The 25,342-nt window shown below is 42.7% G+C and overlaps 1 protein-coding gene across 5 annotated transcripts in view; it reads left to right on the top strand.

Annotated features, from left to right (window-relative positions):
* The window catches only part of RNF115 (ring finger protein 115), a 69,225-nt gene extending 45,810 nt beyond the window's left edge, over positions 1–23,415 (top strand). For all 5 annotated transcript variants that reach the window (XM_045582963.1, XM_036443060.2, XM_045582964.1 and 2 more), the window contains 6 exons: positions 4,869–5,080; positions 13,582–13,650; positions 15,251–15,323; positions 16,407–16,500; positions 18,511–18,626; positions 19,261–23,415. In XM_045582963.1, the coding sequence (XP_045438919.1) occupies positions 4,869–5,080; positions 13,582–13,650; positions 15,251–15,323; positions 16,407–16,500; positions 18,511–18,626; positions 19,261–19,392 (696 nt within the window). In that variant the 3' untranslated portion in view covers positions 19,393–23,415. The remainder of the gene's footprint in view (positions 1–4,868; positions 5,081–13,581; positions 13,651–15,250; positions 15,324–16,406; positions 16,501–18,510; positions 18,627–19,260) is intronic.
* Positions 23,416–25,342: the final 1,927 nt, after the last annotated feature.

Genomic DNA, 25,342 nt, shown 5'->3' with positions numbered 1-25,342 from the left:
GAGGAGGAAGAAGATTGTGGGTGCAGGAAGAGATTGAACAAAAATCGTACACCTATGGATGAGGACAGTGGCTGGTGGGTGTCGCAAAAGGTACGGTTAGCATGTTACTCTTTTATTAGGTAGATATTTTATCTTCTTTCTTCAAGAGCCTTTAACATTTCTCGTAGTACTGGATTGGTGGTGATGAACTTCTTTTGCTTTATCTTGTTCAGGAAGAAGCTCTTTGTCCTTTGATTCTAATGATAGTTTTACTGAGTAGTAAAGCTACAACCTTGGTTGTAGGTTCTTGCTTTCCATCACTTTGATGTGTGTTGCTTGATATGTCCCTCGGGGTTCATCTTCTTTGTGATTTTCTGCACTTCCTGGACTTGTTTGTTTCTTTCACCAGGTTGGGGAAGGTTCCTGTCATTGTTTTTTCATGTAAGTTTTCAATTCCTTGCTCCCTCTCATCTCCTTCTGGCATCCCCATGACACAAATGTTAGTATGCCCGAAGTTGTCCCAGAGGCTCCTTACACTGTCCATTGGTTGCTAGGTCTGACCGAGACCACGGTGGAGGATCTGCTGTCAGAGGTCAATCCCATGGAACAGAGCTCACATCATTGGGACCCAGGAACCTGCCAAGTTCATCCTTAAGTGTGTTGCTCATGAGGTGTTTGTGTGGTGCTTCGACATGATGTGAAGCTGGAAGCACTAGCTCTGGGGCTTCCCTGGGGGAGTAGGCCAAATCATCCACTACCAGTGCCCTGTCTGGGCCACCAGGCATGAGCAACAAAGCCATTTCCAGATGGCTGCTAACTTGCTGGCCTTGAAGATGTCCAGAGAACTAAGCTGCAAGCAAACTATAGCCAGTTGCCACTAATGCTGTGCCAGGGGCCGCTTAGCAAGAGGTAGGGGCCACGCTGAAGCCAGATGCTCCTTGAGTTTTGTGAACCTTGCATAGATTTTTGGAAAGTTCCAAGTATGAGCCAAGATAGGCCATTTATATGGCTGGGGTGGGCCTGCATGTGGGTGTGGCGCAGTTTCAGAGAATTGTCAGCACTAGGAACCCTTTTAACCTGGTTGATGGAGACTTGGATATAATGACCATCTGACGGCTTCATTGGGGAGGATTTAGCAAAGAAACAATATTCTCTGCCTGTACTTCTGCCTTGGAGAAAGCCGCCTCTCCAACTCTTGCTGGACAATTCAGTTCTTCACCATATGTCACTGGCATCTTTCGAGCTGCTGCCCCAGCTGGGAGCTCAGTGAGTGAGTCCAAGTAAGTTCATGAGGACCCTTTAAGAGGAACACCTGGGACTCTAGCAGCCCTACATCTCTCTCAGTCACAATCTCTGCTGGTTTATTTTTATTTTTATGTCATACTTTATGCAGACCCCGAGCTTGGTGTTCTAAGAAATAACTTTTGGAAACAAAATAAGTTCATTAATTGGCAATTTTGAATTGTGACTTTTGTGTAATGCTTGCTGGGTTAGGTTTGAATGTTAAATTATTCAAAATCATGTTTGCTGGATTTTTACATTTGGATATCTGCTGGTAGGCTACAGTTCTTTATAATCTGCTGGGTGTTTTACTGTCAGAAGTTACCGGAACTTATCTTCCTGGCACTGAAACCCTGGCCTGGGAGCAGAGTGTGGAGCCTGGGTTCTTGCTCCTCAGGGAGTTTCTCCACAGCCAGATTTCCCTGCTGGTTTTTAACCACCGCCATGGTTGTGGCACCAGCTCATTCTGTGTCTGTGCCCCTCCTACCCGTCTTAGTATGGCTTCTTTGTATCCTGCGTTGTAGAACTTTTGTTCAGCTAGATTTTAGGCAGTTCTGAGCAATGGTTGTTCTGTACTTGAGTTGTACTTTTGATGTGATTGTGGGGAAAAGCAGGTGCTGCAGTTACCTATTTATTTTCTTAATACCTCATCTATGATGTTATTTTACATGTACCAAATAGTAAAAATGTTAAGAATATAAAACATATAACACGTATGCTATGCTATTGTTGAAAAGAATAATCTGAGTATGTGTGTTCTGAGTCAATGCAGACCTTTCCCCCTCCATAACATGTATTACTATCTAACATACAGAGTTTTCTTTTCCTTTCTTTGGAGGCTAGGAGCATGTATGTCTCTCCCCACTTGAACAAGAAATCCATTGGGCAGAAGGTTTTGCTTTGTTTTGACATTTTTATTGATTTCAGAGGAAGGAAGAGATAGGGAGAGAGAGAAACATCAATGATGAGAATCATTAATTGGCTGCCTCCTGCATGCCCTCTCCTGGAGATCAAGCCTGCAATCTGGGCATACGCCCTGACCAGGAATCGAACTGTGACCTCCTGGTTCATAGGTTGACACTCACATGGGCCGGGCTGAGGTTTTTTGTTTTCTAAAAATGTTCACTGCTATATTCTAATAGTTCCCAAAATGTGATTGGGACATAGTACATGCTCAACAAGCATTTGTTAAGTGAATGAATGAATCTGTGTTTGTGTTACAAAACCTAGTATGTATATATACACAAATATATATTTAAAGATCTGGCATTCTACACACCAAATTAAACTGCCAGTAGGTGAGTAGAATTGTGGGTAGGGGTTGGTCACGTCTGAGTGAATAGAGGATATATTGCACTTTGTGTGACACATTGTGTATTTTTAAATTATATTGGAGGAAGTCTCTTGAAAAATAAGCAAATGGTAAACTGGGAAAAAAGCAAAAAATAGCATGCTAAGTATGGATCTCCAGATGTTAGGGTCAGTCTGGTATTGAGGGCTATGAACACCTGCAGACCTAACATCATGTGCTGAGCAGTTTTTGTCCCTATTATTATCTATACTAGGGGCCAAGTGCACGAATTTGTACACCTTGGAAGGAATTGTGTGCTATGAGGCTGTGGTGGGCACAGGGGTGGCTCTTGGCCCATATCCACGCCTGCACCTGGCCCCTCTTGATGTGTGCGTGGCATCCCCCCCCCCCCCCCCCCCCCCCCCCCCCCCCGTCACCTGTCTGCCATCAGCCCCGCTCCTGCTGCCACCAGACCCGTGTGTAGTGATTAGGGCCAACAGCAGCAGCAGGTGTGAGTGGCTGTGGCTGCTGCCCTGATCACCCCTCAGGAGCAGGGGGATGTGAAGAAGCCCTTGGGCGATCGGGCCAGCAGCCGCTGCTCACACCTGCTGACAGTGCCGAGTGGTTGCCAGCAGCAGGTGCAAGCAGCGGCTCTGGCGTCCACTGTGGGTGCGAGCAGGGCCAGCTGCAGATGCGAGTGGGTCCAGGACCAGCATCAGATGTGAATGCTGGATGGGTCTGCAGTGTGTGGGAGCAAAGAATTTTTAGTACCAGAGGCTTGCCCCGATGACGGTGACCAGCACCCTTCCTTGGTCTGATGCCCCTGCTCACCTGCTCCATCATCCCGCCACAGCCAATGCCCTCTGCTGCCGACGCCCTCCATGTTCCATGCATGCTCCCTAGTGGTTAGTACACATCATAGTGACTAGTTGTTTGGTTGTTCTCCCGTTTGGTCTATTTACATACCGTATTTTCCAGCCTATAAGACGACTTTTGAAACGAAAAAAAGCCGGCTCAGATTGGCCAGAGTCAGAGAGACAGTCTATAAAAAAAGAACTGGTGTTGCCTCGGAAGTGGGGGGTAGTCTTATACAGCAAATATAGGCCTAAACCTATGTTTTAACTGTAAAATTAGGGGGCCGTCTTATACGCCCCAGTCGTCTTATACGTCGTATTAGTCTTTTATTATATAGGATTATATAGGATATTGATTTTGTTTGTTTGTTTCATTTAAACGTTTAAAACAAAACAAAGAGACCTGAATATGACTGGGGTTATGTACTTGGTTGGAGTAAAGTAAGTAGTGTGGAACTCTCAAAATATCTGGTGTACAGATAAAGTTTAAATTATTTTAGAAATGATTTGTTTTTCATTCACTCTTTGTTTAGTGATTCTTTGGTCAAACCCAACAGGCACCTACCCCGCACATACCTCGCGGCCACCACCAACACCCTTTTAATAATAACAGTATTTACAAGAATGGTCTTATCAGACATTCCTGCACTGCTTTAACACAGCTTTGACACTACCCCTTTCTGATGCAGTGTCTAGGTCAAGAGAAGTATTTTATAGATATCTGTCTCCACTTTGTGGTGATGGTGCTTTTTTGTTTGTTTTATTCTCACCCGAGGATATTTCCCCCCCCCCCATTAATTTTAGAGAGAGTGGAAGAGAGAAGGAAAGACAGAAATATTGATATGAGAGAGACACATCGATTGGTTGCCTCCAGGGCCTGGGCTGGAAGGAGCCTGCAACCGAGGTACATGCCCTTGACCAGAATGGAACCTAGGACCCTTCAGTCTGCGGGTTGATTCTCTGTCACTGAGCCAAACCAGCTAGGGCTGATGGTGCTTTATTATAAGTGTGTAAATACATCTGTTTTATTCAAATCTTAGATTATCCTGTAGTGAAAATGTGGATGTCATTAAAACATAGAATTATAATGTTGATCTAAATGATTGACTGTGCAGAGGACAAAAGTGTATGATCACCTTTGTCTCATGCTTTTATTTCAGAAGGGGGTGTAACTGGTTAGAGGCATGTGGATATGAGCTCATTGTTCAGAAAGGAGTTCAGTCATTGGCCTATTGTTTCTATATGAAGGAAATAAATTTCACAGTATATAAGTTTCCCCCATTCTCTATTCAGGCACTTGAAAAACTTCTCTTCATAAAATTTGGGGGAAACCTATACCTTAGTTTGAGCTGCTGAATTTTGAAGTATAAAAATTATTCATTTCTTTTTTCAATATTTCTTCTTCTGTTTCTTCTTTTTCCTATTCTTAAAACTATAATGTAGTTTATTTCTGTTTTTATTAGTTCTGGCGCAATTTGGACCACACGATGATTATACAAGACTTTAGACCGTTTCTAAGTAGCAGTGCACTGGACCAAGACAATAGAGCCAATGAGAGAGGTCACCAAACTCACACTGACTTCTGGGGACCAAGTCGACCTCCACGGCTGCCGATGACTCGGCGATACAGACAGCAGGGAAGCACCCGTCCTGACAGATCCCCAGCAATTGAAGGGTGAGTGCACAGTTGTTGTTTTAAGTTTTTTAAGGGCAGTTTCAATGAAAGACATATAGCCTTAATCTAATCTTTATCAGGTTCTCATACTTACTACCTTTGGGGACAAGATGGAGGACTATAGACAGAGTAAAAATGAAGCTAAATGAATGTCTATACTCAATTCGTACCACAAACGAATGATGAATAGCTAAAGGGTAATAAAACTAATGATATAGGTCTCTGGTTAACATTTTTAATAATGTCTCAGATTAATATAGGTCTATCAAAAATTCAGAAGCTAATGAAAAGGGATATCAAATATATCAGATGACATTAGGATTCAGAAAGACCTCAGCAGATTAAAGCAATGGACTTGATATGAAATTTAATAGGAATAAACGTAGAGACTTGTGACTGCCAAAAACAGTCACGCAACAAATGTCTATTGAGTCTTTCATGCTACAGCATTTGTACTAGACACGGGATACATGTGAGCAAAACACCATGCGTGTGGCTCCTTATCTCATGGATCCCATTTACTAGGGACCATGAACACTTTTTAAAAATATTTTCCTTATGCATAGGATTGTGTTCATGCTTTATCTGCTTATTTCATTTAATCCTTTTGAATTAGTAGCTGCTATTATTATTCTCATTTTACGTAATAAGACTCAGAGAAATGAAAACGGGATCAGTGGTAGATCCAGGACTTGAACCCAGGGATATCTCAGTCTAGAACTGCATTAGCTGATACAACAGCCACTAGCCACATGTGGTTATATCAGTTTGCATTAAAGTTAACTTAAAATTCCTCGGTCACACTAGCATATTTCAAGGGCTCTGTAGCAACAGAGAGCTAGTGCGTGGTTGCTATTTTCACAGCACAGATTATAGAGCATTCTGTCACCTCAGACTGCTGTTTGGGCAGTGCTCTTCTGAGCCTACACTTGCTCCAGGCACTCACCTTCTAGACTTTACTATTAACATTTTATTATTCTAGCTTTATCCCATATCGGTCCATCTATTTGTTCTTTAGTTTTCATATGTTTTGTGAATTTCAAATTTTATTTGTAGACATTTCTTAGGGACAACGATAGGATATGGAAATCCAATTTAACGGGATTGTCTAGGACAGTGGTCTGCAAACTGCGGCTCTTGAGCCACATTCAGCTCGCGAGCCTCGGTTTGCCATTCTGTTGACTAATGACTTTGCCGATCGCTGGGATAGGGGATTAATTACAAGGAACAACACAAGCCTGTAATTATTGGAAATGAGAGTCTAGGTTAGTGGTCAGCAAACTCAGTCAACAGAGCGGCAAACTGGCTCGTGAGCCACAGTTTGCTGACCACTGGTCTAGGACAAAGGCCAATGGAATGTTAGACTGTTTTTAATAACTTCCGTGATTAGTGGTAAATCTGTGTCCTAGTTACATTGCCTATAGATTACAGTTACATGCCTGTAGGTTACTCTCCCTTCTCACCTGCGATAGAGCCCACTGTTGCATTCCTCAACTACAGCTCCTGTAAACTTTCCCTCCAGTGCACGTGTTCTCACACCCGCAGTGCCGCCAGTTTTGGACTGGTGTTGTCAGGCCACTTCCCTCGCTCCTCCACCAGGGAAAACGGCTGAGAGCGGCTGGGGGACCATAAAGGAGCCTGTTGTTGCCCCTGCAGCTGCTCAGTGCGTTTGCTCCCCCTTAGGCAGTCAGCGCTTTGGGTTAGTTTTTTATTTCCCTCACCAAATATTTCACTCTCCACATTTCCTATCCAGTAGCTGATTTCAGCAGCTGACTTGTATTTCATTACGAAAATTGGGGTCTTAGGCATAAATTCCCTAAATTCCTCTGTCCAGCTTATTCTATACCAATATTTATCTCTCCCTCCAGTCTCTTCAGGTGAGGTGTTCCGTTTTTCTTTTTTGAAAGCAACTCCATCAGCCCATATTTTTTATCTATTCCTCTGACTTACTCTGGGATTTTATTTTTTAAATTTCTCCCTGCTTCCTCCCTTCTTTTTCTTAAATGGCCCTTGCCCAGTCATAGTTCCCTTTCTCGTTCCCCCTTCCCCGACCACACACACTTTAACTCTGTGGCTTTTAATTTTGGCTGTGCATTTGTGTCACTGAAGATATGTTAAAAAGCACGGATACTTCTCCCCAGGATTTTGATATAATTACTTTGCATGTGGTCCAGGCATTGATATTTTACATTTTTAAAAATTAATTTCAGAGAGGAAGGGAAGAGGGAGAGAGCGATAGAAACATCAGTGATGAGAGAAGATCATCGATGGGCTGCCTCCTACACACCCTCTATTGGGGATGGAGCCCACAATTCCAGGCATGTGCCGTGGACGGAATTGAACCCAGGACCCTTCAGTCCACAGGCGGATGCTCTATCTCCTGAGCCAAAGTGGCTAAGGTGGCATGGGTCATTTTTTAAATCTCCTGAGGTTATTCTGATTGTAGCCAAAGTTGAAAACTACTACTTTAGTTACTACCCAATCTCATTTCCTTACCTTTTCAATACAAATTTCTCATCTCTCATTATTCCTATACTCCTATAATCTGGCCCTCCTCTCACTAAAATCCATGGTGACCTTCTAGATATAAACTCAGTGGCTACTTAAAATTTTTATTGTGTGGGCCTAATTCACTAAATTCAGTAATTTTGATCTTTTTCCCCCCTCTTGAAATTCTCTACTTCTGACTTCCATGGTATTAAGTTTTTAAAATTTACCTCTTCCTCTGACTTTCTTCTTGTGGATACTTTCTAAATACTTGTTTCCCAAGATGCTTCCTTTATTCTGCTTTTCCTCTTATGCTGCAATGGCTTTCTTAACTTCGGGACTGTTGGCATTTTGGGCTGGGTAATTCATTGTATGGAGCCAACTGTACATGGTAGTGTTTAGCAGCATCAGTGGCCCTTCCTTTACTACATGCAGGAACCACATCTCACCCCACCCCCCAGACACTGCCCTGGGTGAGCAAGTCATGTCCCCGGAGGAGACCTGCTGCTCTCTCTGTAAGCTCCGCCGTCCTCAGGCGCTCCGGTAGTTCCGACAATTACCTAGCCACTAAAGACCCACTCTGTATTTCTGTCTTTACCTTTTAAGACTTGAATATATATCCTCTTTTTAGACATTTCCATCTGGATATTCCATAGATATTCCAAACTCAGGAAGATGGAACCTAAACTTTTCTTCCAAATCTGGTCATTTTAAAAAAAATTTCTGATTTTAATTGGAGGTAACACTTCATACCCAATTTAGAAACTGAGATTCTGCCTTATTAGAATCTGTATTAGTCTGTTATTGCATAAGAAACTAGTCTAAAACTGGGTGATTTGAATTGTGGATTCTCTCTCACAGTTTCTTTGGGTTTGGGTCAGAAATTTGGATAGAAAATGGGGAGACAGTTTGTCTCAGCTGTATTATGTCTAGGACCAAAGGACTGGAATCATCTGCAGGCGTATTTGCTTACATGTATTACATGTTAATGCTAGCTGGTGACTAGAGTTCTAGTTGATGCTGTCACCTGACCCACACATGACCCTCCTTAGTCTTAGGAATCAAGGCTTTTTTTTTTTTTTTTTTTTTTTTTTTTTAAGATGTCTGTTTATTTGGGTTTGTTTGATAGTTTCTTAATTCAGGTTAAATATCTGGGAAAGAACACCACGTAAATGATGTACTCTTCTCAATGTATCAGTACAACTAAGGGACACAAGATATCAGCTTGTTTAAGCTGATGTTAAGTTTGACCATTTGGTTAAGGTAGTATCTGCCAAATATTTTTAATAAAGGTATTCTTTCTTTTTACCCCTTCTCTTTTGTAATTAATAATTCCTACCTGAATTAATATTATAATAGATATAAAATAATTTTTCCATTTCTGTGATTTCTTCTGTAAGTAATAGTTAATATTTTGTAAAAAAGTTTTTGTCTTCTCCCTGTCCTCCCTTATTTGTTTGTTGACCTCTTTGTTTTAGTGTGGGCTCATGGATTTTGTTTTAATTATTACTCATTAAAAAAATACTTTTAAATTGATTTCAGAGAAGAAGGAAGAGAGAGAAATAGAAGTATCAGTGATGAGAGAGAATCATTAATCGGCTGCCTCCTTCTACAGGCCCCCCAATGGGGATTGAGCCTGCAACCTGGGCATGTGCCCTGACAGAGAATCAGTCACAAACTCCTGGTTTATAGCTTGACACTCAACTACTGAGCCACACCAGCTGGGAGGATCTAGGCATTTTAGGCAGCTCACACCCTCTACATTAGGGGTGTCAAACTCAATCAGAGAAGGGGCCAAAATCTAAAATCCAGCCTAAATCGCGGGCCGAATGGTTTACTGAACAGTCATAAACTGTCATTGTGATGGGAACGCAGCGGAGTGCAGTGATGACAGCGCGGTGCGGGCCACATTGCAAGGCCTGGCGGGACGGATTTGGCCCGCGGGCCTTGTGTTTGACACATGTGCTCTACATTAATAGAGATTTGGGGCATCAGGGTAAAGTAATCAGCTCATGTTTCTCTATTAGCTGATAATTTCTGGTCTGTATAGTTTCTGTGAGTTTCCTTTAATGTAAATAGAGTACTTTCAAGGAAATATATATACACACACACACATATATATATATATATATATATATTTTATATATAGTTGCCAAATAAGAATGGAAAGAATTATCCTAATTTGTTGTTTTTTACTGAATGAATACTGCTTAAAAACACAATATGAATTCCCTTAGGTGGCCTTACATCCTGTCTGCAATGTGAGAGAGCAGGAGAAGCTAACTAACCTTTATGAAGTGCTTAGAATGGTTCAGGTACTAGGCTGAATACACTGTTTTCACCTTGCTCTTGAGCTGGGCCACATACAGTTCAAATAGTCAGGGGTCAAATTTTAAAATCTTGTTGCTCAAAAATTTCTTGTCAGACTAATAAAATATCAGTATGGACATATTAGCTTGAATCAGTACTCCTTGGTTTGCTTTGCCTTTTTATTTCATAGGAAATTGTGATCTAGCCTATTGCTACATTGTCCATTTGACTAACAGCAGAGTGGGAGAAAGATGTAAGCTGCCTTTCCTCAGATGTCCTTTACAGATATCATTCCTTAGTACCATGGAAGTAACATAAAACCCGATTTAACGGTGGCTTAAACAAGAATTTTTTGCTTAGATTAAACAAATCTGTAGGTAGCTGGCAGCAGGTTAGTTCAGTGTCTGAGCCGTGCTATTATAGAATCTCTGTGGTTCTCTTGGTCTTTCCCTCATGCTTCCTTAGGGGCTCAGGCTAGAAGAAAAGGGAAACAATAGCACGAGCTTATTTATCCTTTATTTTTTTAAGGAAAGGAAAATCTTTTCCACCTTTCCACGCCCCCTCTATGTCACCTGCCAAGAAAATTGTACTCACTGGGTACTTTGTCACATGCTCCCCAGCCCCTGCTGTAAAGAGCTGGGAGAGTGTGTGTTTAGTAGTGGGTGTCAAGGGAGAAGAGTGTTGAGTGATTTGGGGACAGCCACCCAGTGTCTGCTGTTTAGGTATTTTATTAGCTACTTAAGCTAATAGAATAACTGGCACGTTAACTTAGATTAATTGTAGGATAGGGTTAACATTTATATTTAAAAATGTCTCAGGAATCTTCTGAGTATTTAATCTCATCACTTGTAAAACATATTAAACACGGGCACCTCCCCCTTTACCCCCTTGTTATGAACTCAGTTATTTTGGCTCTAAATCAGTGTTTTTCACATTTTAGACATTTAAATACTGTCTCAAATTTTTCCCTCTCTATCAACATTATTATGTAATGTTTTCATTAAATAGGCCTACCTGTTTTTTTGTTTTGTTTGTTTTTAAAAAATATATATTTTATTGATTTTGTTCAGAGAGGTAGGGAGAGAGATAGAGAGTTAGAAACATCGATGAGAGAGAGTCATCGATCAGCTGCCTCTTGCACACCCCCTACTGGGGATATGCCCGCAACCAAGGTACATGCCCTTGACCGGAATCGAACCCGGGACCTCTCAGTCCCCAAGCCAACGCTCTATCCATTGAGCCAAACCGGTCTCGGCACCTACCTGTTTTTTTGTGTTTTTTTTTTACCTTAGGCATACTATGAAAAGAAGCTTCATATTATTACCTGTATAAGTAAACATTACTGACTATTCAGTAGTTTTTTTCTCCACTCATCTTTCTTGCCAAGTAAAAACTGTGTTCTGCTATAAGATCAGAAAATGCCAGATGTTACTTTCTTTTCTTTTCTTTTTAAAAATATATTTTATTGATTTTTTACAGAAAGGAAGGGAGAGGGATAGAGAGTTAGAAACATCAGATGAGAGAGAAACATCGATCAGCTGCCTCCTGCACACCCCTCCTCACCCCCCTCCAATGGGGATGTGCCCGCAACCAAGGTACATGCCCTTGACTGGAATCGAACCTGGGACCTTTTAGTCTGCAGGCTGATGCTCTATCCACTGAGCCAAACTGGTTTCGGCCAGGTGTTACTTTCTAAGGCTCTCTTGACAGTTAGGGCATTAGGCATATCACCCATTTCTCACCATTGGGTCCTAAAGGCTCTGCTGGAAGGACCTCTGATAAAAAAATTTTTAAAATCTTTCTTGAGAGTTACATTACATTACAGATGACCCACATCCCCCTCTATTGTGCCCCTCCACCTGGATCCCACCCCACCCCAGGCCTTCACCACTATTGTGTCTATAGGTAATACATATCTTTTATAATAAAAGGCTAATATGCAAATCGACCTAACAGCAGAACAGTCATTAGATATCGGGTCTAGTAATAATTAATGTCGTTTTTAAACATTCGTTTAAAATCTTGCTTGGCGTTGACTTGTATTGACATAACCTTCAAACATGTGGTATCTACAGAACGTGTGAAGTGCAATTAACAAGTTTTGCTTGAAAAAGTTTGTGTTTGGTTTGGTTTTTGTTGCAAAACTAGGGCTAAGAAGATGGCGGATGAAGAGCATATTCGGCACTGCATGCTTTACGAGTTCCAATTAGGAAGAAAAGCAAGTGAGGCTGCAAAAAACATCTGTAGTGCTCTTGGTCAAGATGCAGTTAGCGCCAGAAAATGCCAGCGTTGGTTTGAGAAATTTCGCGAGGGAAATTTTTTGTTAGATGACAAGAGTGGTCGAAGCCGTGTGTCCAATTTTGATCAAGAAGCTCTTCAAGCTCTTTTGGTGCAAAATCCTCAAATTACCCAACAAGAGCTTGCGACAACTTTAAATTGTTCACAAAAAACAATTTCCAATCAATTGCGTGCACTTGGCAAAGTCCAAAAGTTTGGAAAATGGGTTCCTCATGAGTTGACCGACAACAACCGTAATCAAAGAGTCACAATTTGCAGTTCGCTCCTCTCTCGTTAAAACCGTTTGCCATTTTTAGAGCAAATTGTTACCGGAGATAAACAATGGGTGCTGTATGTTAATTTGAAAAGGCGGCCTCAATGGTTGGACAAAAATGAGGCTCCGCAGCCCACGCCAAAACCTGACTTGCATGCGAAAAAAGTGATGTTGTGTGTTTGGTGGAATTTTAAAGGAATTCTTCATTATGAACTTTTACCATCTAACCAAACCATTACAAGTGCAGTGTATAGTGCCCAATTGGAAAGGTTAGCCCAAGCTTTAAGAGAAAAAGAACCCACGCTGATTAATCGGAAGGGCGTAATTCTTCACCACGAGAACGCACGACCGCATACTGCAAGAATCACTGCTGAAAAACTGCGCCAGTTGGAATGGGAAGTTCTCCCTCAACCTGCATATTCTCCTGATAATTGCCCCTTCCGATTACCATTTGTTTCATTCTTTGCAAAACTTTCTTCTTGGAAAAAAATTTAATAATGAAGAATGCCTCAAAAATGCATTGACCGAATTTTTTGCATCAAAATCACAAGAATTTTACAACAGAGGGATTAAAATGCTTCCTGAGCGTTGGGCACAAGTAGTAGAAAACAACGGCAACTATATTGTTGATTAAATTTTGTTGTATTGTTTAAATAAATTCAATTTTAAAAAGTATAATATTAGAAAACGACATTAATTATTACTAGACCTAATATGATGCACATTGACCACCAGGGGGCAGACACTCAACGCAGGAGCTGCCCCCTGCTGGTCTTAGCAGTTCTACAGGGGGTGCGCAGCTCATGGCTGGCAAGCGCAGTGGCTATGGCATGAGCTGCTCCTGCTTCTGCAGCAGCTCTAAGGATGTCCGACTGCCAGCTGAGGCCTGCTTTTTGTGGGGAGTGGACCTAAGCCATCAGTTGGACATCCCCCGAGGGCTCCCGGACTGTGAGAGTGTGCAGGCCCGGCTGAGGGACAAATCCCCCCACCCCTCCATAGTGTATGAATTTCATGCACTGGGCCTCTAGCATATAGATAATAGTAAAAAGCCATAGTGGCTTGGAGAAGGGGTTGGTGGGTTTGGTCAGCCGTAGATATTTGTAGAGTACTTTGAGTAGTCTGTTGTCTAACTTAAATTTTTCTTTTACAACAGAATAATACAACAGATCTTTGCAGGGTTCTTAGCAAATTCTGCAGTTCCTGGTGGATCCCCTTTTACCTGGTAAGTAACTAATTGCCTTCTTTATTCTGTTGGAGTAGCATCGTTTTAGCTACTTTAGTATCTGTGCCATGGTAAGAAGGAGGAAGAGCTACATAGGTGAATACACAGATATGATTGACAGGCTGTCAGACTGCCATTATTTGCTGAGCCCAAACTTAATTAGAACTTTAAAAGGAAAAACCACAAATTTCATTTATTTTTAATCCTCACCTGAGGATATTTTTTCCATTGATATTTAGAGAGAGTGGAAGAGAGAAGGAAAGACAGAGAGAAATAACGATGTGAGAGAATCACATCAATTGGCTGCCTCCTGCACACCCCCGACCAGGGCTCGAGCTGCGGAGGATCCTGTGACCGAGGTACGTGCCCTTGGCCAGAATTTACCCGGTGCCCTTGGGTCCATTGGCTGACGCTCTGTCCTCTGAGCCAAACCAGCCAGGGTGAATTAGAACTTAATTTTTTTAAAAAAATATATTTTTATTGATTTTTTACAGAGAGGAAGGGAGAGAGAGAGAGAGCTAGAAACGTCTATGAGAGAGAAACACCAACCAGCTGCCTCTTGCACACCCCCTACCAGGGATGTGCCCGCAACCAATGTACATGCCCCTGACCAGAATCGAACCTGCGACCTTTCAGTCCGCAGACCGACGCTCTACCGCTGAGCCAAACCGGTTTCGGCTAGAACTTAATTTTTATTGTTCAGGCACACAAGGGTCATTCTGGTCCCCAAGGTTGTCCGGGCTTTGGATGTGTCTGATTCTGGTGTTGGGGGTGGGAATGAGCAGGGGCAGTAGGTCTCTGCCAGGCTTGGAAACTATCTGATTTGTAGGTTTCTCCTAATCAGATGGGAAGATTTTATTCCTTAAGAATTTCTGAAGTTGAAAACATAATGTTTTCTTCTAAGTAAGAAGGTCCATCAGAAGAAACAGAGTTATAATGATGTATGGTTGGTGTTATTTCGACGATTATTTTGCTACTTCTGACTCTGCCCCCAAAAGCCTTTCTTTGCTTAGAGTGACTTCAGTTCATCCACACAGTTATTCTATTTTCTAACCTCTAGTTTCTCTAAACATATTCCCTCCGTCAACCAGGGCCGCGCACCAGCAGCTCCAAAGAGAGATACTGCCAGCTCTCTTTTGTATTGTTTTAAGTTGTGGTTCAGAGAGACTGCGATGGCTGCTTCCACTTGAAAGCTCCTCATTGTTCAGAACCACGGGTGAGGTCTGTTCCAGATTTTGTCCAGTCATGAGGGAAAAACTCTTAAAAAGCTGCTCCATCTATGTTTAATGTAAGTGGGCACAGAGAAGGTCAACTGTTCTCCACCAACAGGCAGTGCATCCTTCTGTTCTTATGTGTCATGTGGTATTTCAAGTGGCTTCACATTTTATTCCATTCGGTTTAGGAAAAATTCCTAGGGAATGGGAGACTCTCTGGATAATCTGTTTGACCTTGGAAATACTGAGAACTTTTTGCCACTTGACTTTAGAGAACCAGTGCCTGGGCAGGTCTGAGAGAACAGGACTCCTCTGCCAGATTTTGTGTGGTGTAAGGCGGGGCCTGGTCCCTTCCTCTAACTCTGTCTCTCTCATCTCATGTATAGGAGCGGGATGCTGCACTCCAACCCTGGGGACTATGCCTGGGGTCAAACAGGGCTTGACGCCATTGTCACCCAGGTGAGGAGCTGCCTGCTGAAGGTGTCTGTCCGGTGTGTCTCACGGTCCCACAGATCTCCTGCTCTCCTCCTGCTACTTTCTGAAATGCCACTCTGTTCCCTAATATTCTGAGCTTGTGGGTTTGCATTTTGCTAATGATTTGCTGGTGTAGCTCAGTACCCAAGTATCTTCCAGATCTTAAGACCTTATTTGAAGATCGCTTCCCTTCCACAGGAAGAGCCAATTTTCCGCCCTGGCCAGTTAGCTCAGAGAGCATCGTCGCCATATCCCGAGCTTGTGGGTTTATCCCGGTCAGGGCACATGGAAGAATCAGTCAGTGAATGCATAATGAGTGAAACAACCAGTTATGTTTCTCTGTCTCCCCCTTCCTCTAAAAAATTTTTTTTTAAATAAATCAGTTAAAAAGAACCTTTTCTTATAACAAACAGTATTTTGTGGTTTTGGCCTTTTGTTCAGGCCTTTGAGGATCCTATTAACAAGTTACTTCACAAAAAGGGAAGGTCTAGTGCTGAAGCAGGGATTTCTGTCAGATGGAGCAAGTAGGGGAAGGAAGCAGAGAAAAAGGTATTCCCATGCCATGGATAATTGTTTCCACTTGTTAATCTTAATTTAATTGTTTTTTCATTTCCCTTGTGGGTTGCTGAGAACAGAAAGCATGTTGTTTATATCCAAATCATATAGGCAGTATTTACCAATTTCTTGGCTTACCTTATGCTGCTTTCCATACTCCCACCCTTTCCTTCCTTCCAGCAGAATGAAGGTTTTGGATTAGTTAAGTATTGCTCTTTGTTAAATTTTATTCATGATGTCACAACGCTTTTGCTGCTTCTAAAGTTGTTCTGTGCCCAAAGGTGGGCCTTGCAATGAGAGGGTCTGTCTGTAGACTTACACAGGTGTCACTCTGAAATTGTAAAGCAATTATGAGTGTTGCAGCGGCAGTAAAGAGGCAATCTCTGCCTCTCAGAGCCTTGGAGAAGTAAGAGCTACTAACATTTCTAATATCTGCACTGTTTGTTCTTGGCTAGAGCAACTCATTACAAAGGGATAGTTGGATGTTCACCACTTCCTTTTCTCTTTTTGTAGCTTTTTGGACAGCTGGAAAACACGGGGCCTCCCCCCGCTGACAAGGAAAAGATCACATCTCTTCCAACAGTGGCAGTAACTCAGGAACAAGTTGGTAGGTTCAATTTCTGTCACCTTCTGTTCAAAATTGCAGTACTTCCAGTACTTTGTAAGGAGGTGCCTACTCTTCATTAGGTACCATGAGCAATTACCATGTGGTATAAATATACATAAGACTTGATTTCTTGAAGAATTTACTAGAGGAAGCAAAACTCTCCAAACCTATAATAATAAAAAGCATAATATGCTAATTAGACCAGACAGCCAAACGTTCTTCCTGATGAAGCCAGGGCCGAGGCAGCCGCTGTGACTGCGAGGGCCGAGCCCCTTGCACGAATTTTGTGCATTGGGCCTCTGGTAATTAGATAACAGTGTCAGAAATACTGCTGAGCAGATGCTACTTACTGACTGCGGAGATAGGAAAAGATATAAACGAGAAGCTGGGAATTTGTTTCTTATCAACTCTCAAGTTAGGTCCATTAGAAATAGATATTCTGTTTGTAACATTGGAGGAATTTAGTGATAAAGGACATTATTTTGGACTGGGAGTTTCTTTCCCCACATATTTAGAGTCAGAGTTTAAAGGTAGGAAGGACCACATTAGGTCATTCTACTATAGGAAAAGTGTGAACCAATGTAAAAATGTTCACATGGCTATAGTGTCCGAATGAGATCTGACCTTGTCAGACCTGAAATAGAATCTGGTGTGGGAGGCATGATGGGATAGGAAGGGTAGGCCTTGTTATGCTGGACATTGAAGTTGTGGCAGGGAAGTGAGGGGTGAGTGTTCTGAGGGGAGGTAAGTTTTGTACAATAGATCCTCAAATGGAGGGAAGAGGAAAGTGAAGTGGTCTGCAGTGTATAATAGATTAATTTGGAGGTGGTGTCTAAAGTAGACTGGAAGGGGAACGAGGCAGAAACAGGAATGTGAGGGCTGTTGCAGTATCTAGGTGGGGTTCAGGTGATGGTGACAAGGCTGACAGAAAGGAAAGGGTAGAGACAGAGGAGAAAGGCATTTATCACTGATTGCAAAATCGATGGAAGGAGGAGAAAGGGTCAAAGATGATTCTAGGATTTTGCAACTACAATACATAGGTGGTGCTGGCATTATCAGGAATGTGGGATTGTTAACAGGCCCTGATTTGATAAGGAGGTGATAGAACATTTTTAATTTAGAATTTGTTGGTTTTTGAGGCACGAGCTGAGAATCCAAGTGAAGATGAGCTGGAGAGTGCTGTGGAGCTGGTATTAGGGGAGATGAGCAGGCGCCAAAGGGTAGTATGTGTTTGTAGAGTTGAAGACCTGGGGTAGGGCTCCGATATGGGAGGCTGTTCCAGCAGACGAGGCATAAGATGCGGAAGCTGTAATTAGACCACAGGTGGTAGGAATGGAGAGGAAGCAGTGCGTCTGAGTGGAAAGTCTTACTCCAACTGCCCTGAGTCTGTGGCTCACGGAGCGGATCCTGCAGGGGAAAGAGACTGGCTGGTGCCCTCAGAGAAGGCGGCTTCCTCTCTCTGGACTTGGAGCCTGAGTGCCCTAGAGCTTTGCAGTTCTGCAGCACCACCTCCTGGTACAGTTTTTAACTGCAGCTTGTTCAGAGGGCTCTGGGCAGCCGTGTTGGACGAGGATGCCTAATGTGGAAAATAGGTAAACGTGGCTTGAGATACTGAAGAGGAACAGCTAAGACGGCTGAGCTGAGTCCCTCGATTGTGGTGTGCAGATTTCCAGTGTTAATCCTAAGAAGAAACTGCCAGAAGTCTATCACACATTGGGAATGTTCCCGTTTGACCTAACAGTGAACCCATGCCCTCATTTATTTCTTCCAACATTTTACCTGGAAAAGTAGGTCTTACCAGAATAGGCCCATTCACCAGTCCTCCTTTTCATATCCCAGTCCATTGCCACGAACCCCATTTTGAAGTAAAACTCATGCTACCCTACCTGTCTCCACTGGCATGCTTTTGTGTCTTCTTTATGCATTCCTTTGGTGGTTAAAGAAATCAAGCTCGTATTTTCTTCCTTCTTTTTGCTTGTTCACTTTAAAAGGCATTTTCTCCTCCAACAGACATGGGTTTAGAGTGCCCAGTATGCAAAGAAGATTACACAGCTGAAGAGGAAGTCCGGCAGTTGCCCTGCAACCACTTCTTCCACAGCAGCTGTATTGTGCCGTGGTTGGAACTGGTGAGTGCTGACCCTCTCACCTGTGACGGGCATCTGCGCCAGTCACATCCTGCGGGGGAATGCTGGAGCGTAAGGGTGTAGTTAACAGTTAACGAAGATTAGATTTTAGTCCCCGGCTGACTCTTAGTAACACCATTACTGTTTCTTAAATTACTGTCTGGCTATAAATAGGGGTTAGCAAACCTATAGCCCACAGGTCACGGTGGCCCGCCATCTGTTTTGTAAGAGAAGTTTTATTGGAACACAGCTATGCTTGTTTGTTTACAAATGGCCTGTGACATCATCACTGAGTAGTTGCGACACAGGTGGTATTTAGCCTGCAAAGCCTAAAATATTTACTCCCGTCCCTTTACAGAAGAAGTTTTCTGCCCCCCGCTCTAGATCATCTCAAGTCACTAATTCTGGTTAGTTCTGGTGGTGGTATGTGTTGGCTGCTGTTACGAGCTCTCTCTGCGTTTAAAGTTCGGTTTGGGAGATGTCCTGGTATTAGCACCTCGGAACCCAGTGTGTACTGTGTGAAATGCAAAACCTTTTTGGTTTTCTACCCGCCAACTCTGAGCATTTTCTAGTGTTTTTAGTACCTGCAACCTCTCAGGTCAAGCTGTTTACGTGGGCTGATATCTTTCTGTTTCAGCACGATACATGTCCTATATGTAGGAAGAGCTTAAATGGCGAGGACTCTACTTGGCAAACCCACAACGCTGAGGCCTCTGCAAGCAACAGATTTAACAGTGACAACCAGCTGCATGACCGATGGACTTTCTGAATCTAAAGACCGAGTCTGAGCCAGGGCTGTGGCGTCTTCTCACCACAGCTGTGAATTGTATCAAAACAAAATAGTCGGTGGATTTAGGAATCGTGTAAGAAACCCCAACCCCTAATATTAATGCAGAGTGTTTTCTTTAAATTTCAAGTTAGCATCCATAGATGGAATTGTATCTAAAACCAAATGCCTCTTATTGCTGAATTCAGAGTAATAATTTTCTAAGTGTGCAACTTAATTATGTGGGCTCCCCTGCCAGAATAGAATTAGCTCCTTGAAGTCCAGCTCGGGTCCTGCTCTCTGCCATGTTGCCCTGAAATGGATGTTTTCACCCCTGTGTCCAGCCTCCATCCTACCATTAGTGTACTTTATGATAAATACAGTGGAACCAGAGCCCGAAAGTCCTACTGATGTAAGTCCTTCAGTTTTAATTATACAAAAGCATGTACTCTTGGCCACATTAGCTATGAATTAAGGTCAGATTAATTCAGAAATCTAAAACTGACGTTTTCTTGAACCCTCAGCAAATCAAAGAAAAATTACATTTGGAAGGAGTAAGTGGCTTATCATTATACTCTGGTTTTCTCATTTAGTTTTTAAAGACTACTTCAAAAGCTGCAGTCTCTGCAGAAACCAGCTGACATGACTTACGGGTCTTCTGTTGGTAGGAATCTCATTCTGGCTCCTTTTTGCAAAAGAGCAGAGCAGCATACAGGCAACGGAGGACACGATTGAAATCTTTGGTTCTGGCGTTTTTTAATGATCCCCATCTCGCTGTTTACTGTAGTTTGTCCTGGAGACTTTAAAATAATTTCCCCTCACGGAAATAGAATGCCTTCATTGCTGCTTCTGTTCACTGTTCTTAGTAATTCATTGAGGAATTGAGATTTTTACATTGTCTTATTTTAATTTTTTAAGCCCTTTGATCATCTCCGAAACCTTGGTTAACTTGGTTCTGGATATCCTCGGAATCAAACTGATTACTGTGATTATGTCCAAAACAGCCTGGTCTTGGAGAGGTAGGCCTTACTGTTTTTTTTAGCCTAACAGTGTCCCATCTACATGCATATGCTGTTAGGTGCATTTGAGAAAGATCAGAAATGTCTTTGGAATCTCAGAGTCTCAAAGGGAAAGGATGGGTACTGTTGGCACAGCCCAGAGGATCACAGAGCGGCACCGTTAGTGTGGTCATACTGTGGAATGACCGGAACAAGAAGGCCTCTTGTTGGTGAGTCTCCTTGGCTCCTGTCTGTCTTAGTTTTTGTTGACTCTCATGCAATCATGCACTATACTCTGATTTGGGGTGGGGGGCGGGGTGGGGTTAGGGAAGAGAATTAGAGATACAGATGATATCTCTAACGGTAGATGATAGGGGAGGGAAGAGAGAAAGTAGAAAAGTGGCCTGCTGAATTAATAGCCTGCCTGTAAAAGTGTGTCCATAAGGTCTAATTCAGGTTGGGCCAAGAGGAAATAAAAGTTTTTTTTTTATATGCCTCTCATGTCACACCTCTGTAGAGTTTGTTTCTTTGGAGAATGTGAGCTATTAAGCCTATTGAAATCTAGCCTCCAAATAAACATTGCTTTTGAGGGGAGAGGAGAAGCTGGAGGTATATTATGAATATTTATGGACCACTATTCAACTGTCTCAGAAGAATTGTGGCAGCCTGGAAGATTTTGCCTGCCTGTTAAGTGTCTGGAGATGCCAGAACAGGTGTTTGCAATTTACTTAAAACCAGAGAACTAGAAAGGGTCTGAGGAGCTTCCTAGAAGGATGGAAACAAAGTGCTGGAATGGGACTTATTTTCTCAGTGCACCGAGTAGCCAGCAATAGTCTAAATTATCTGAAAATTTCTTCACTTCTTTGCTCTGATAGAGGGCTTGCTGTTCCCCAGACTCCTCCCACTGAATGAATCTGAAGTGCTTCTTCCTAGAATAAGGTTAAGCAATATATTTGGGTTTTATAAAGCAGCAGAACTAATAGGATCTGTGCGTGCTTGTGTGTATGCATGTATAGCTTTATAATGAATTTGCTCATGCGATATGGAGGCTAAGAGGTTCCAAGATCTTTCCAAGCTGTCCCAATTTTTCTGCGAGAGCAGCGGCATTCTAATTTGATTCCTAACCTGAGCATAGGCGCGTTGATGGAGTACGCTGTAGTTGAAAGGCCGGATGATTGGAAACTTAAGAAGAGCTGATTTTTTAAAATTTTGAGTTCAAAGGCAGGACAGGCTGATGAACCCACTTGGCCTTTTTGTTCCATTCAGGCTTTCAACTGACTGGACGAGGCTCCCCCATGCTAGGGAGGGAATCTGCTCTGCTCAGTCTGCTGGTGCAGGTGTTAGTCTTGTGAAAAATGCCCTCCTGGGCACACTCAGAAATAACGTTTGTCCAGGTATCTTGACATCTCATGGCTGAGTTAGGTGGACACAAATTAATCATCACAAGAAAGAAAAATAGAAGTGATGCACACGGTAGAAAGATCCTTATCCCACTTAGATTTTTCCAAATTATGGAAATATAGGTCTTGTTTAGAGACCTTAGTTCTAGGGTTAAACGGTAGAAGAAACCTTCATGGGATGAGGACCAGTTGGCAGTGTGCATCATAGCTATTTTTTCTCTTCAATTACACAGTTTGTTTCTAGGAATGCCTTGCTCTTAAGTAAGATGCAGTGCTTAAGGCAGAGGGCTACATAACCCAGACTTTTTAGGTGTTTCATTCCTTTGTTACTGGAAGGCTTACAGACTCAGGAACCTGGAGCATTAATAGGACTCAAAAGACAGCTTTCCCTGGTTGTCAAAGAGAAGAGAAAACTGTTGCAATTTAAGATCTTGAGCCCTTAGATTTCATATTAAATGTAATATGAGTCCCAGCAGAGCTAAACAGATTGTTGTTGTTTTTGTTGTTTTTTTAAATCATGAATGTCTTTATCTTCCTCTTGTCCAGCATGATCTGAAACAGGAGGGAAGAAAACTAGCATGTAAGTCAGAGACATTTCCCAGAAATGGGAAATGGTAGACTTGAAAAGTGAGAGGTTATATAGGGCAACTCCTTTCTGACCTCTAAGTGATGATTGCTTCTTAGGTAGTCTGCAGATGGGTTAGTATAATCATGTTCCTCTGGGTTAATTCTGGCTGGCAGAACTGGGCAGTAGGGTGGGAAGGCAAAGTGGTACTTTAGCTGGAGAGCTTCGACGTCTTGAAAGTTTCTAAGCTGTTGAGTTTGGACAGGGAGAAGGAATCATCCTGGTACCAACAGTACTTTTCCTTCAAAGTTCCTACTGCCCGTTCTCTGAAGAGCTGAGAAACTTGCAGAATCCAGAATGACATTTTGTCCCTATTGGTGTAGCTCATTGATTCTCTCCTTAAAGTACTAATTTCTAAGAAAAAAGGATTACGCTAGGTGGAGGTTATGGAAATGGCTATAAATCGAATAGCTTCCATAGCTTATTATAAATTTTAGTTGTCAACATTTAGTTGTCAACTGTTATTGCATAACAGTTGAGCCAAGTACTTGTCAGACATTTCCTTGGTCCAGTAATTAACCCTCAACTTAGTTAGAAGGTTTTTGGGGAACATTTCCCCCCCAGTAGGTATCACTTTGATTAAGTGGTTATTAGGAGAAAAAGTTTTTGTTTGTGTCTTCGTATTCGTATATATGTGTGTGTATGTATATATGTATATATTCACAGAGACACACACACACATACCTGCACCTTTCACTCACTGTAGAAGGAAAGATGTGATTGATGGGCACTGAGGTGCAGGGAGCAGGGGCTCTCACTGCACACCCGGCTCCTGTGTGTCTGCAGTTCTGTTTTCGGACACTGTTGGCCTGGCAAGCACCCTGTTATCTGGTGTGGTGAAGGGATTCCATAGAAGTAAGAGTGTAGCCATTGATGAGGTTAAAAATAAAGGACTTTTGAGAAAAGTTTGTTTATTATCCATTGCTTCTGTAAGATATTAAGTTGAACTCAAATATAATTTGTTTTTAAAATTTTTTCTTGATAAATTATTGTTGCCAATTGATTTCTCTCATGACTTGCGTGCTTCAGTTTCTTTCTCCCTGGTGTCTAGGTGCTGCTTCCTCAAGGAACTAATGAAATATATCAGTCTAACGAGGCGGGGATGCGTCTGTCTGTTATAAACAACAGTACAGTAGTGTCGGGTTTTGGAGTGGAAGGGCATTCAGAGTTGGTTGCTAGAGCTGATCTGGGCAGGCCACTGACATCGTGAAAGACGACAAGCCTTAGGAGATAAAGGGGGAGGGTGTAACAGATGATGCCGGCGAATCCCTGTTTGACCCTGGTGGGAGGTGGAAGACCAGAGTGCTGTTTACAGGAATAAACCAGAGGGGACTTGGGAGTTAGGGGGACCGGCAGGACAGACTCCTCTTATTGTGAGTTTCCAAAATGAACCTCGCTTGGGTTCTGGTGCAGAGAGCTGGGGAAAGATTTGGTGGGGTAAATATTCCACAAGGCTGTCCGATGGGAGGGAATTGTAGCTTGTAGGAATGTCAGAGTCTCAGCACTCCGCCTGGGCACCGTAGGCCACTCCAGGGATTTAAAATAGAACCGGCAGAATGCATTGTGTAAACTGGAGAGGTTTTCCAGGGTGTAGGTGGTGCCCTTCTCTTACCCAAAGGGCATAGAGGTTTTCATCTCATACCTGCCAGACAACGGAGTTCCATGCACCCAACTCTACGATCTTACGCATGAGAGCTTGGTCTTGCTGATTACACCTAGAGGGGCCACGGAAGTGGAGACACGTGTTGCCTCGTCTCTTTCAGCTAGGACACTTCTGTCTGTGAATTATGGGATGCAGGCTTATGGTTCTTTACATTTTCTAATAAGATGCACTGTTTTTTAAGGTCCAAGAGTTACTAGTTTCCTTCCCAACAAGGTGATAGTTGTATTTTCAGTATCTTGGTGATAAATACATAACAAAAAGCTGCTAAGATTTCAATAATACCTTTAAATCAATTCATCTTTAGTAGTCACACCAGAATTGACATCCAGTTGAAACACATTATTTACGTATCTGAAAGACGTATTTCGGAACCTCACTTGCCCAGATACAACAGCTGGTGTGTTGCAGAGCCAGGTCTTTGGACTCCATGCCTCGTTTTTTTACCTCCACAAAACAAAATCCAAAATCCTCTGAGTTTGAAGATCAAGACCATCACTAATCAGGGTCTTACCCATCTCTTGCAGCCTTTTCTCTGTGTTCCCACAAACCTTAGCTCCCACATTTGGCAGATCCTGGCCAAGGATTGCAGGTAAGATGCTTCCTTTTGATGGTTTGCTATTTATGTTTAGCTCCAGTTAAATTGTGTGTGTTCACACCTCTATTCATGTAGTTCTTGCTATCAAGCATGTCCTATCTGCCCCCCCCCCCCCACACACACCTCTTTGCTTAAGAGGTCGTCTGTTTAAGGAGAAAGAAGATTTGTGAATTTAAGAGAAAAAAACGATGCAAATATTGTTTTGGGCATTTATATAAGAAGAGAAATGGCCAGAGATGCTGGTAAGTACTTCGCTGAAGGTAGACAGTTGTGATCTGTGGTGCACCTGGTCTGCACAGATCTTCCTCCATCAGTGCCGCACGGATTGCTGTCGATCACAGTGCTCTCTTCATTTACTCCAGATTGATGCTGAGTAGAGACACTGGGTTTGGGTCTCTTTGTTTCCTCGCCTATCTCTCTTCTTTCTTCTTTCTTCCCTTTGGTGGTAAATAACAATTTCTTCCAAAAAAAATTGGTGTTCTCACTTGGTTTGACTTGCTGCTTTTACTGTGTTTGGGGTGGGGAGGGGAGGAAAAGTTCTGGAGACACAGAAACACACCTGCTTATCCGAGTCTGAGTGGGCACTGCACCCCAGGCACTCGGGAGAGCGGTTCTGTCATTGCTGTGACTGCGGTGGAAGACAGGCAGGCTTGCTCTGGCAGTGCGTAGGGG

The sequence above is a fragment of the Pipistrellus kuhlii genome, unplaced genomic scaffold (assembly GCF_014108245.1).
Source record: "Pipistrellus kuhlii isolate mPipKuh1 unplaced genomic scaffold, mPipKuh1.p scaffold_m20_p_18, whole genome shotgun sequence".
In the NCBI taxonomy this organism is placed as follows: domain Eukaryota; kingdom Metazoa; phylum Chordata; class Mammalia; order Chiroptera; family Vespertilionidae; genus Pipistrellus; species Pipistrellus kuhlii.
Note: the sequence above shows the minus strand (reverse complement) of the source record. Positions and strands in the feature narration are given on the sequence as shown.